This window comes from Silene latifolia, chromosome X, assembly GCF_048544455.1.
Source record: "Silene latifolia isolate original U9 population chromosome X, ASM4854445v1, whole genome shotgun sequence".
NCBI lineage: Eukaryota > Viridiplantae > Streptophyta > Magnoliopsida > Caryophyllales > Caryophyllaceae > Silene > Silene latifolia.
In genome coordinates this window covers 56959216-56971480 of record NC_133537.1, presented here as the reverse complement: position 1 = coordinate 56971480, position 12265 = coordinate 56959216, and the positions used below count along the sequence as shown (strand labels likewise).

Below are 12265 nucleotides of genomic sequence, written 5' to 3'. Positions count from 1 at the left end.
CCTCCCTACCGTCCGGTCATTTCCGACCAAATTTTTGCATTTTCATTTCCGGTCCAATTTTTTTTTTGCATTTTCGAGTCATTGTTTTGCGCTAATTTAGGCTATATGTACAAATACATGTTCTATGTGATTTCTGTGTAAATTTCGGCAGCATGACGGCGTAAACCGTCATCTACCAAACCTCTTCAAAGCTAACCTGCGGGTACAAACAAAGCAACCCAGCAGCAAAGGCACTCACGCCATGATATATACAACCAAAAAGGGACATGTACACCAAACTGGGGGCTCGAGCCCCAAAACAAGATCCAAATGTCCAAAGGCGGGTCCTAAAATGTATAAATGTACAAAAATACAACCAAAAAACAAGGAGCAACACGGAAGCTACTGCAGGTCGTCGTCTAGCTCAGCAACTCTTGCCTCGAGAGCAGCAACCTCGGCGTCGCGGACCTCGAGCTCCCTCAGCAGGCGAGCTGTCTCCTCCTGGGACTGGGCAAGCTCTCGCTCCAGCTCACGCTCCCTCTGCAAACAACAAAACTGGCTCATGTCAATCATTTCAAACGTAAAGGAAGATTAGAAAATTCAAAAATGAAGTAAACGGAAGGTTAATACTTGACGTCCTCGGCCAACAGCAAGTGCCTCGACGGCAGTAGCCGGTTGGCTACCCTCCACAAAGCCACGAACCGGGATAGCGCAACCTGCATTTCAAAAGGAAAATTCTTAGCGATTGGAGAAACTCGAGTAAATGTGTTCTTACACAAAACTATACGAGTTAGAAGACTCACCCTCCGAATCAGATGCTGCCACTCGTCCAAGCCAGCATCTCTCACCGCCACGTCAAAGTCACGTAGCTCGGAGATCGTCGTCATCCCCGTCGTGTCGGTGTACTCAAGGGCCTCGGGGTACTCTGGGGGCTTGATGCCCACCCCCTCGACCTCCTGCAAAGTCAAATGAGTTCCGTTAACCGATGATCTTTCATCGTATTCTCAAACAATCAAAAATGAAAGAGGATAAAGCACTTACCACAACCGGCCAGTACGCCAATCTCCCGTAGAGGAACGCCGAGTAGTCCTCGCCAGGAAGAAGGAGGGCGTCGCCACCGACGCCAGCCAGGTCAGCCTCCCTATCAGCCTCAGAAGCCTCCCTAAACATCGTCCGAGGAGGATCGATGGGAACCGTCAAGACGTCCCGAGAGCACTGACGAGCCAAGCGCTCACCCAAGTACCACACAGTACCCATCGACGTCCTCAGCATCAGCCGGCTCGAGCTCCTAGATCGAAGGACCTCAGACACGAAAGGAGGAGCGCCATCGTACTCCTCCCAAGGCCTGGGCACCCACTAGAAAAGCAAACGAAGGGTCATTCCTATGATCAGTCCTAAAAGTTAGAGAAAGTAAGACGAACAAGTGTAAAGTGGAATACTCACGCCGTCCAGCTGAAGAGCGTTCACCTCCCGCCGACAGACGTCGTGGAAGGAACGCCGACTCCTCGTGCGACACATCACCCAATCCCTCACAACGGGATAGGCCTTCTCCACCGGCTCCATCCTCTTGGGCGCGAGGCCTGGAAAGTAGGAGTATACCCACGCCTGTAAATCGAGATAATCAATAATGATCTTTCGTGATTTGATAAGAAAACGAAATGATCTTTCATGAGAAGAAGTGAAGGTTCATACCTCCAACAACAGTCCAGGGCCGACAGCAGCAGGAGAAGTCCTATTCTCCATCAACTCCGGACGAACCATGGCCCTCATGAAGCGGATGAGGACCGCAAAACCAGCATTGACCCAGTCCCAATGACCTAGGTTGCTCAGGTCAGAAAGAAAGGGAAAAAGCTTCGTCGAAAGCCTCTCTTTCTTGTCTCCGAGATAGATCGAAGACAAGAACCACCAGAGCCACAAACGGAATCTCTGCTCTGCAGTGCAGGGTGGAGGAGCCGTCTCCCTCCCCTCGATCACCACCGACGCCGGGGTCTTCCCCGCGAAATAGTCCCATGCGTAAGAACTAGGCACCAGGCCAGGTACCGCAGCCACCTTCGGCGCCAAGTTCCAGCCAATCAGCCTCCTAGCTTCCTCCTCGCAATATCCCTCCAAGCCTGCACCAAGGCACCGAACGCTCCCCGCTCGATCATGGCTCGCTCCTCAGCAGACAGCATCTCGTAGCACCCCATCGCCGTCGTGTAGCCCGAGAACGACCCGATGTTCCCGGCCTCCTATGTTGATTTGAAACAAAAGCTATCTTTAGCTCAGATGAAAAAGAAAAGGAATGACAAATAGAAATGAAAGAAGATGAATGAAGAGTGATGAATTCTATTTACCAAGCTCTTCACCGTCCTGTAGGACAGGTGACCCTCCGCAGCCAAAAGCAAGTGCCTACTGTCCCAGGTCTCAGCCCACGCGGGTGCTCCTCTTAGCTGGCGACCACCCCGTCCAACGTTGGCCCGTCTCGGGGCCTCCTCCTCCTCAACAGCCTCCTCCTCGGGGACCTCGTCCTCAGCAGCCATCACCGCAGCGGTGAAAGCCTCCTCCAACGCCTCCTCAAGCACCTGAGAAGGGTCAACAGCAGTGTCCACGTCCATGGGATCCCTCCCAGATGTAGAAGCCTCGTCACCTGCAAAATTAAAGTAAATTTAGGCCGCGTCAAGTGACGATAAGCCTTGATTAAGGGATTTTCGAGTTTTCGGAGCTCCGAAACCGCTCTTTTCTCGCCATCTTTGGCAACTTTCCCACAAACCCATCCGCTCATGTGGTAATTTGGGTCAAGTCAAGCCTAAGTTGAAGCCTCGTCATGGGTTCGAGTCGGAATTTCGACAGCATTTCGTTTTAACGGCGATTATGCCCTAGGAAGTGTCCAGAAAAAGCCATCACAAATCAAAATTCCGAGATGGTAGGAAGTTTACCCATCACATAAGGATTCCAAATATCAAGTTTCGTCACAAATGGGCAAACCTAAGGCTATTTTCGAAGCGATTTACGGTTTAGCTGTGAAACCGTCTCAATTTCACTCAAATGCTCAAAACTCAACGAAAATTCGAAACAATTACATGGTTATGATCCTTATATTACCAATTGGCCATTCACAAAGTAAATTTTGCAAGGCAAAGTCATTTGGGGGAAAAGCCCCAAATTTTCGACTAATTAGGGTCGAAAACCCTAATTTTGTCGATCCCATTTGATCAAACACAGAAGATAAATGCAAGATTGATACATATACCTCGATTAGTCCTGGAAAATGTAAGCTTTTGGATCAAATTTTGACAGAAATCGTTTGAATTTGAGAGAGAAATTGAGAATTTATGTTTCGAAATAATGAGATAAACCCTCTGTTTCATCGGGTTTTTACGCAGGAAAGACGCGCCCACGAATAGACGCAGCCGGTGCTGCGCCTCTTCCAAGGGACACAACTCTTGTTGCGCCTCTTCCTCAGCCTCCCTTCATACGAATTTTCAAAAATTCGTTATGAGTTTGTTATTTTGTGAGCCCATCTTTGGTGCGCCTCTTCCTTGATGTCATATCACATACTTGGTCCGTTTGATGAATATTATTCACCCGGATCCACACCTTCCAAGGCAACAGCAAATTATCGCCTTATTTTTATCCAAGACCTAGCTTCTCACAACGAGTGTTCCTTCTTTGACAGGTGTTTCGACACGCCTTTATTATATTCCCCAGCGAGAGTACACGGATAGACATTCCCTCTCGAGACATGGAGATCAGTTCCCGATTATGTTCCCCCAGCCAGAGTTCACGACCGACAGTCATTCCCTCTCGAGACATGGAGATCAACATCGACCCCAAACCCTTCCGGAGTTTGTTTGAAGCCGACCGCAAGTAGATTTCTCCCAGCAGTTCCAGACTGTGTCCTGGTGTCTTCATCCAATATCGCGTTTTTTTTCCCCTGGAGTTTCAAGGAATTTCAGGTATGGTCTCTTATTATGGCTGGCGAGCCTCCTTACGTAGTCTAATGGACTTTAAACGACCCTCCCCGATAGTCGACAGACTCTAAAATGTTCCCGACGACAGGTCCTTGGCTCAGACCCCTTGAGCCGCCTCGCGTCACCATAGTCGTCAGGTTGTAATCTTCGATTGACCTAATGGCTATACTTTGACTTTTGCCTTGTCCAAGCCTCAGTCAAAGTGGGGGCTCTGTAGATACCTCATTTCTGCACCTCCCGCATACCACCCGGTGATGATTGGGCCGCATGTTTGGTATGCGGAACGATTTGTGATAGTTCGTAAGTTTATTGTCAAGTGATCGCTCAAACACTTGTGTCTACCTCTTAAATGTCATCTACGTGCCGATACGGTCGTTTTGGCAGTAATTAGAGTACATTTGGAGTCCGGGTCATAAAACCGTCTTCATTTTCTAAAACTGAGTCAGAATGTTCTGGAATGTTCCGGATATTTCTATTCGATATTTTACAATCTTTTAATCTTTTGCAAATAATTGCCCGCAATATTCACACAAAATATTAAGGAAAACAAGATTAATCCGTTATTCCATAACCAAAACACGGAAATCTTTCTTCCGAAGGAGGAAACCACTTGGGAAAGGACGCAGCAGGTGCTGCGCCTCTTCCAAGAGACGCAGCAGTGCTGCGCGCCTTTCCCAAGTCCTTTTCTGCGTATTTTTCGTATCTTTTCATATCTTTTCGAGATTCACTTCCAAAGTTTCTCCGAAAACCCTATTTCCTCCGCGTGATTAGTATAAATGGAGACCTTCGGTCTCACATATTTCTCACACGAGTGTCCGCCCTTCTCTTCTCCCTTTGCGTTCTAGACCACGTTCTTACTTTTTGGCGTCTACGTGCTTGAACATTCGACCACGTAAGTTCGGATCCTTCTGAGTACCAGCCTCGTTTTGCATGACCGACCAATTTGACCAACTCCACCATAATCAACATTAATCAATCTTTGTTCGTTTTCCTCTTGCGAGGGCACTTTCGTCTACATTCGAGTCGAGCATCACTAAACGTTAACTTAGTTCATCTCGTTTCGTCAAACATGTAAGTCTGAGGGTGTAAATCCCTATTTTATTTATTGTTCTTTATTATTGTAATCATATTGTAAGATTTATGTCGAAAGTATTTCTAAAACCGATTTCTAAAACCATGCTTTAAATCCCTTTTTACGAGTTACCAGAAGATGACCGTCGAGAAAGGACGCAGCAACTGCTGCGCCTCTTCGAAGGGACGCAGCTCCTGCTGCTCCTCTTCGTGAGGCTATCGCAGTTCCTGCTTCCTTTCTTCTTCCTTCGTGTTTTGTCAATTCGTCTCTTTTATTTTCTTTCATTTGTTTTTTGATTCTTTTGATACGATAATTTGAACATAATAACCCAAGCATAATAATCTGACATGTATCATCATTAATGTTTAATTCATCATAATTTCCGACTTAAATCCCAAGTAATTCATATTTGCGGGTTTTCGTCATTAAAATCAAATTCGGTTTTTAGAGGTTCGATTCATCCATATTGAGTCTCTGGACTTCGTTATTGATATATTTTTCACCTTTTATTCATCCTCGCCATCATTAATTCGTTATTAATAACATGTTTAACCTAATTAATTTGTTTGGTTTGTTTAATTCGTTAATTAACCTTATTAAACCTTGTAATAATTCGTTCTAATTAGTTTCATCCATGTTTATCGCTTTCATGACCCTTAATCACATGTAAATAACCTGCTAATCACTTTCACCCGAGTCAAATAATATAATCAAGCCTTAAATTCACTAATGAATATTAACGACTTGCAATTCCGGCTTCACAATCAGAACTGAGCCAAGGAACAGATGCAGCAACTGCTGCGCCTCTTCCAAAGGACGCAGCTCTGCTGCGCCTGTTCCTGGTTGATTTTTTTCTCTGAACTCCCGTTTTGCTTTGACCTAGTTATTAGCTTACATATTAATTTACTACTAATCGTATTATCACCTTAATTTTTGTTCGTTAATTTGTTTATTTATTTCTTTCTCAAATTATCCGTTTTAGAAGTATTTTCGACATAAATCATTTAATCCAATGTAATTATTGTATTTTTCTTTGTTGTATTTATTATATTTCTTATATTGTATTGTATACTCTCACATGTAATCAACCTAAACCCTACTTTAACATTAATTGCATGTTAAATTACGTGTTAACCGACTTAGGATTAATTCTCACATGCTTGGATCAAAACGTTGGATATTGCATTGCATGCATATAATCGACAATATATCAAGTATAGATAATTTCCCTAATCATTAGTAGAGGCCGCTATCGAGGCGGGCGGGATTAGGTGTTCGATCAAAATAGCTTCCTAATACGTACCCTCACCCCTTACTCCAGATCTCTGTGAACATCCGCATTCATTGGCATCCACGAGAGTCATTCTAGACATAGAATGCTAAGGGTAACAAGTTCTTGGTGTTCATGTCACTACTTTGTGTCTTGACATGGCACGAGGTATTCGAACGGTTTCCAATTTTCCACAATAAATTGGTGGCGACTCCACAAATGCAAACGCTTGTTCTACCAATCGCCCCCGTGGGCCCGCGTCCACAAATACCAGTGATGCATCCAAAGAAGTTTGGGATAGTGACCTAGAGGGAGATAATGGCGATCTCTAGAGATATCTTCATAACTAGATGGAGCGGGCATGAGGCACCCATCAAAGCTTAAGTGAACTTTCCTTATCCTCTCTCTTTTTAATTTTCATGCAAAGAATTTTATGTTTTGATAATTTGTACTATATTTGTCTTATGTTTGTGAAGTCCTAGCAACATGGAGAACTAACACATTGGCTTCATTAAGGTGTTCTTTTCATTGTTCCCAGCTTGTAAAATCCAAAATGATAATTTGTAGTTTCATGCATTGCATTCCATGTGCATGAACTACCCCGAAATTCAAGACATTAGAAATAATGTCTATATTGGTTTGGGGAAGTCCATGCATATGCATCGGGAGCTAATTTAAATTATGCTCTCCGCCATAACAAAAACACATGCATCATGTAGTGTAGCTTAGTATGGTTTGCATTTAGTTTTGAAATCATGCATCATGCTTGCATAACTTCCTATCGTATTGGCCATTGAGGACAATGCCCATACTAGTGTGGGGATGGGAAATTCTAACTTGACTTTTATTCAAAAATTCAAAAAAATCAAAAATTTCGAAAAATCCAAAAAAATTGAAAAAATCAAAAACATGTTCATATATTGTTTTGTATATATTGTGTTTGTTCATCCTTGTTCACATTGATTGACTACACCACATCCGAGACATGAGGATATTGAAGACCGCATGGTATGATCTTTCCAATCTCCTTTTTCCTCTTTATGTTAATGACTATGTGGCTTTATTTTGATTGATGCGGTAAAAACAATGTGAATTTAGGATTGCATTTAGATTATTTGGCATACTAGTTGGTAGAAGTATATGCATTAGGATGTATATATAATAGTTGCATCATGACATATAGTTGCATGTTAGAAAAATTTTGTGAAACCGTCTACTTGGGAAGCTTCACAAGTGTATATAGGCCCTAGTAAATGTTTTTTCTTCTTAAGACTTTGCTTGTTATAATACTTGTAAAACACCCTAGGATGTGTCATGCTAGTATCCTTTGACCCATGGATTAAGGCCTAGTCAAGAGTACCTTGTGGTGTGTTAACTCCTTGGCTACCGTTTATTCCGAGGTGACCCTTGAAACCATGCAACCATCATTCATCCATGTTCTACCACATTTTTGTCATCAAAGGGAATGGGCACAAAAATAAATTGTTCAAATTTGAGTTCAAGAAATAAAAAGAAAAGAAAAGAAAAAGTTTGCAAATGCATCAAAAGAAAATAGGAGTAACAAAAATGAAAACTCCTATGCTTCAAATATAAGCACCCTCACTACATATGGGGTGACTTTGAAAATCTTCAAAAGAAAATGCAAAAGTTGAAAGTTGTCAAGTATTGAAATGCCAAAAATCAAAGAAATGGCAAAAAGAAAGTGTTCTCAAATGTTATATGCCACAAGAAATTGGGGGGAAAAACAACAACAAAGCAAACTCCCAAATGAAACTCAAATACTACCGATCCCTTTATCCATCATATCCATTTTTGTGCATGGTAGAGAGGGGACGACCCTTCTTCTTGTCTAGGCAAGAGGGGGAATTCCGCGATCCTCCAGTGTTTCTAACACCATAAGGAGTCTATTCTTGACAAAAGCATTTAACGATTGAGGACAAAGGTACCCTAGCTTGACACAACTTGGAGGTGATTTATTGGTATCCTTCTAGGCTTAGTAGTTTGAAGAAATTGCATCTATGAAGGAGTGTGTACCCTTGAATTGCTTCCCCTTTGGATAATTTCCGCCACTTAGATGAGGAAAGTGGCTATTCTTTTGTAGATGCATCCATTACTTGATTTTGTATGCTTTAATGTTTGGATGTGTCGCTATTTTGGCAAGACCTACCTTGCCTTGCAAGAAGGCATCCTACCTCATGGTTATCTTGTTGTGAGTTGAAGGGGCGGAGTGAGACCCGCTAATTGTCTCATGTCGGCTATATTAGTAGGATAGTTTAAATAAGGGTCCTAGTTTTGTCACCTCTTTACTCGGGACGAGCAAAGGTTCGGTTTGGGGATATTTGATGTGACCATTATTTGAGCATATTTAGTTCCCGAATTAGCCTCGTTCCTATGCTTTTTAGTGCATATTTGGATCATTTACTATCTTTAGTCCTTTTTTTTGCATATTCCTTGAGGTTTTATTTCCTTGGTAGGAGAGGAGTGCAAACCTTGCACTTTCATGGCAAAATAGAGCTAAATTGATCAAATCTAATGACCAAGCATCAAAGAGAAGACAATACTAGAAGGCCTTTGTACATATTATAGTAGATGGGCAATGATGAAGAAATCCTTGCATCCCCGACTAAATCCCGGAGGATTATTGGAAGAAGAGAGGAAGAAAAGAAGAAAAGAAAGGCTGGGACGAGATCCGCTGGTACAGCGTAGCAAGACGCCCGTCCAAGACTGCAAAGATCCGAGCGTCTTTGCTATAGGGACGCCCGTCCAACCACGCCCCAATCCGCTCGTCCAAGCATCAATCCGCCCGTCCAGCCACCCCAGAATCCGTTCGTCCCGACCCTTGGACGCCCGGATTGTCTTACAGACCATACGTCCTCTTCTTGCTCCATGAAAGATGCGCATATTTTTGGAAGTCCGGCAAAAAGGAGACCCGCATCTTTTTCTGAGAGGAGCGATTCCTCAAGGACTTAATCGTCATTTAAGCCCTTAGTAAACCCTAATTTGTGTACCTAATCCCCACTATAAATACCCCATTAGTATAATTAGATTAATCATGTTCCTCTTATCAATATTTAGTGTATTTTATATCATTCTAATCTCTTCTTAATCTTGTAGTCAACTTCAAATCAAATATTAATACAAATCTCATTTCCTTAATTTCTCTTTTGTTCATCTTTTATTTTGGGTAATTGAAGATTATTTGGGTTATTGTTGGGAGATTGACAACCTTACAATCATTCATCAAGTACTTCTATTATTCTTTGCTTTATTTAGGAATCATCATTAGGTATAATTCTCTTAATCCCTTTTTAATTATTGTTAATCATCTTCATTTATTCATCATGTTTTGCTTTGTTAATATGATTGACAACCTTGTTAACATGTTAAACTTGATAATGTGTGAGTAGTTTCCTTAACTAGGGTTAATGGGTAATTAGGGGAAACCAACATGGGGGATGATTCATGCTTAATTTAATATGTTTTCATAATTTATTTGCTTGCTTGTTGTGATCTCAACTTATGCACATGTTATGTTTGATGAAATGCGAGCCTATGAATCCTTGCATTTTTTACCCATCACTTACCTTGTCAATGAGACTTGTAAGACATAAACCAACTCGAGTCTCATTAGACCATGCATATAGTTGAGTAGGGAGGATTAAGTCGACTAGTATGTGTTGTACAATCTAATCGATTCGGCTCCGGCACACAAACCTTCCTAGGATTATAAGATATAAACCAACTCGATCCATCACAACAATAATTGCTTGCTTATAATTTGAGAATATGTTTGTATGATCAATTCACATGAATCCCCTATGACCCCATGACACCCTAGTGGTTTTAATCAATTGTTTACATCTCATTTTAATCATCTTGCTTGTTTACTTTTATTGCTATTTAGTTTAGTGATCTTGTTATCTCAACCCAAATCGTGACACCCCTAGACACCGCTACTTGCAATCGAAAATCCTACATCAATACCCATCCCTTGGGATCCGAACTTTACTTGCCTCTTTACTAATAGTAGAGTTGTTTGTGAAGTTATAAATATTGTTTTGGTCTAGGTGCTCCTAATGACAAGTAACCGAAAATTAAGCTCCAAGTGAGTCCGACCACAAGACTTTCTCCAAATTCGTCAAGCAATTTTCAAAAGATTTCCCAACCACTGAGAAATCATCCGTAAACACTTTAATTTCATTTTCAACAAAGTCGGAGAAAATTGACAACATGCAGCGTTGGAAGGTTGAAGGTGCATTACATAATATAAACGTCATTCTTCTATAGGCATATGTGCCAAAAGGACATCTGAAGGTCGTCTTTTCTTGGTCACTTGGATGGATAGGGATTTGGAAAAATGCTGAGTATCCATCTAAGAAACAAAAGAAGTCATGTTGAGCCAAACGCTCCAACATTTGGTCCAAGAAGGGGAGTGGGAAATGGTCTTTCCGGGTGGCCTAGTTCAACCTTCTATAATCCACACACATGCGCCACCCGGTCACGGTTCTAGTGGGTATCAATTCATTCTTGTCATTTCTAATCACCGTCATTCCCCCCTTTTTGAGCACCACATGCACCGGACTAACCCACCTACTATCCGAAATGGGATAGATGATCCCGGCATCAAGTAATTTGAGAACCTCTTTTCTCACAACTTCCTTCATGTTAGGATTAAGGCGGAATTGGGGTTAAATAGCGGATAAGCCCTCATCCTCTAAGTAAATTCGGAGGGTGCAAAAAGAAGGGTTAACACCCTTGATATCATGAATTGTGTACCCAATGACATTTCGAAATTTTCTCACAACAACAAGTAACTTTTCAAGTTCAATGTCATTGATTGCACTATTGACAATGATTGGGTAAGTCTCATTAGGACCAAGGAAAGCATGTTTAAGAGTAGAGGGAAGAGGTTTTAATTCCACTTGAGGAGGCATGGATCTCTCCTCAATGTTACCGTCCGTCCTTAAGCTCTCAAATTCCTTGTTTGGGTCTTCGACAATTGCTGAATCCATAGCCAAAGCATATTACCGGTGCTCCTTGCAATCCTTCACCCTACCCTCAAGAAATCCTTGTAAGTCTTTGTCTTCTTCAAATGTTTTCATGTCAACCCATTCTTCTACCATATCAATCATGTGGCAAGACTTTGCTTCCGAAGGCTCCTTTATAGCCTTGTTCAAAGAGAATTCCACTTTATCTTCAACAACTTGAAGAGAGAGCTTCCCATTCTTCACATCAATCAAGGCACCCCCCGTAGCAAGGCAAGGGCGCCCAGTATGATAGGAATGTTCGAATCTTCGAGAATATCCATTTCATAAAAACCACATGGAATTTCAAGTTTGCCTACTTTGAGTGGGACATCTTCCACAAGGCCAATTAGATACCTTACCGATCTATCCGCAAGTTGTAAGGAAACTCTAGTTGGTGAAAGATCAAAATCCCTCAATTTCTTGAAAATCTTGAGGGGAATAAGGCTAATGCTTGCCCCTAAGTCACATATAGCCCTCTCTATGTGAACGGTTCCGATGGTGCATGGTATGGAAAAACTCCCCGGATATTCAAGCTTTTGGGGTAACTCATTCATTAGAATGGCACTACATTCCTTGGACAAATTGACCATAGTTAGGGGATTCAAAGAATTCTTATTGGCAATAAACTCCTTCAATAATTTCCTATATGTTTAAATCTCCTTGATAGCATCCATTAAAGGCATTGTGATGTTCACTCCTTTCATCATATGCATGAACTTCCCATACTTTTGTTCAAGCCTTGCTCTTGCCAACCTTTGGGGAAAAGGAATTGGTGGCACATATGTTCTCACGACTTGTTCCTTGGGTTCTTCATCAATCTTTGGAGGTTCATCAACTACCGTGGGAGTTTCCACAACAACTTCCATAAGATCATCTTCAACAACCTTCGGTGGTTAAACCACAACTTCCGGTTTACTACTCTTTCTTCTTTTGATGAACACCCGGTCTTCCAACTCCCTGCCACTCC

At 42.1% G+C, this 12265-nt stretch overlaps 1 protein-coding gene across 1 annotated transcript in view; it reads right to left on the bottom strand.

The window, feature by feature from the left end:
- LOC141617412 (uncharacterized) overlaps positions 1 to 11888 on the bottom strand; it is a 53100-nt gene extending 41212 nt beyond the window's left edge. Inside the window, exons 1-2 of the mRNA XM_074434604.1 lie at positions 11653 to 11888; positions 11300 to 11563 (exon numbers count right to left, since the gene is read on the bottom strand). Coding sequence (XP_074290705.1) covers positions 11300 to 11563; positions 11653 to 11888 — 500 coding nt within the window. The remainder of the gene's footprint in view (positions 1 to 11299; positions 11564 to 11652) is intronic.
- Positions 11889 to 12265: the final 377 nt, after the last annotated feature.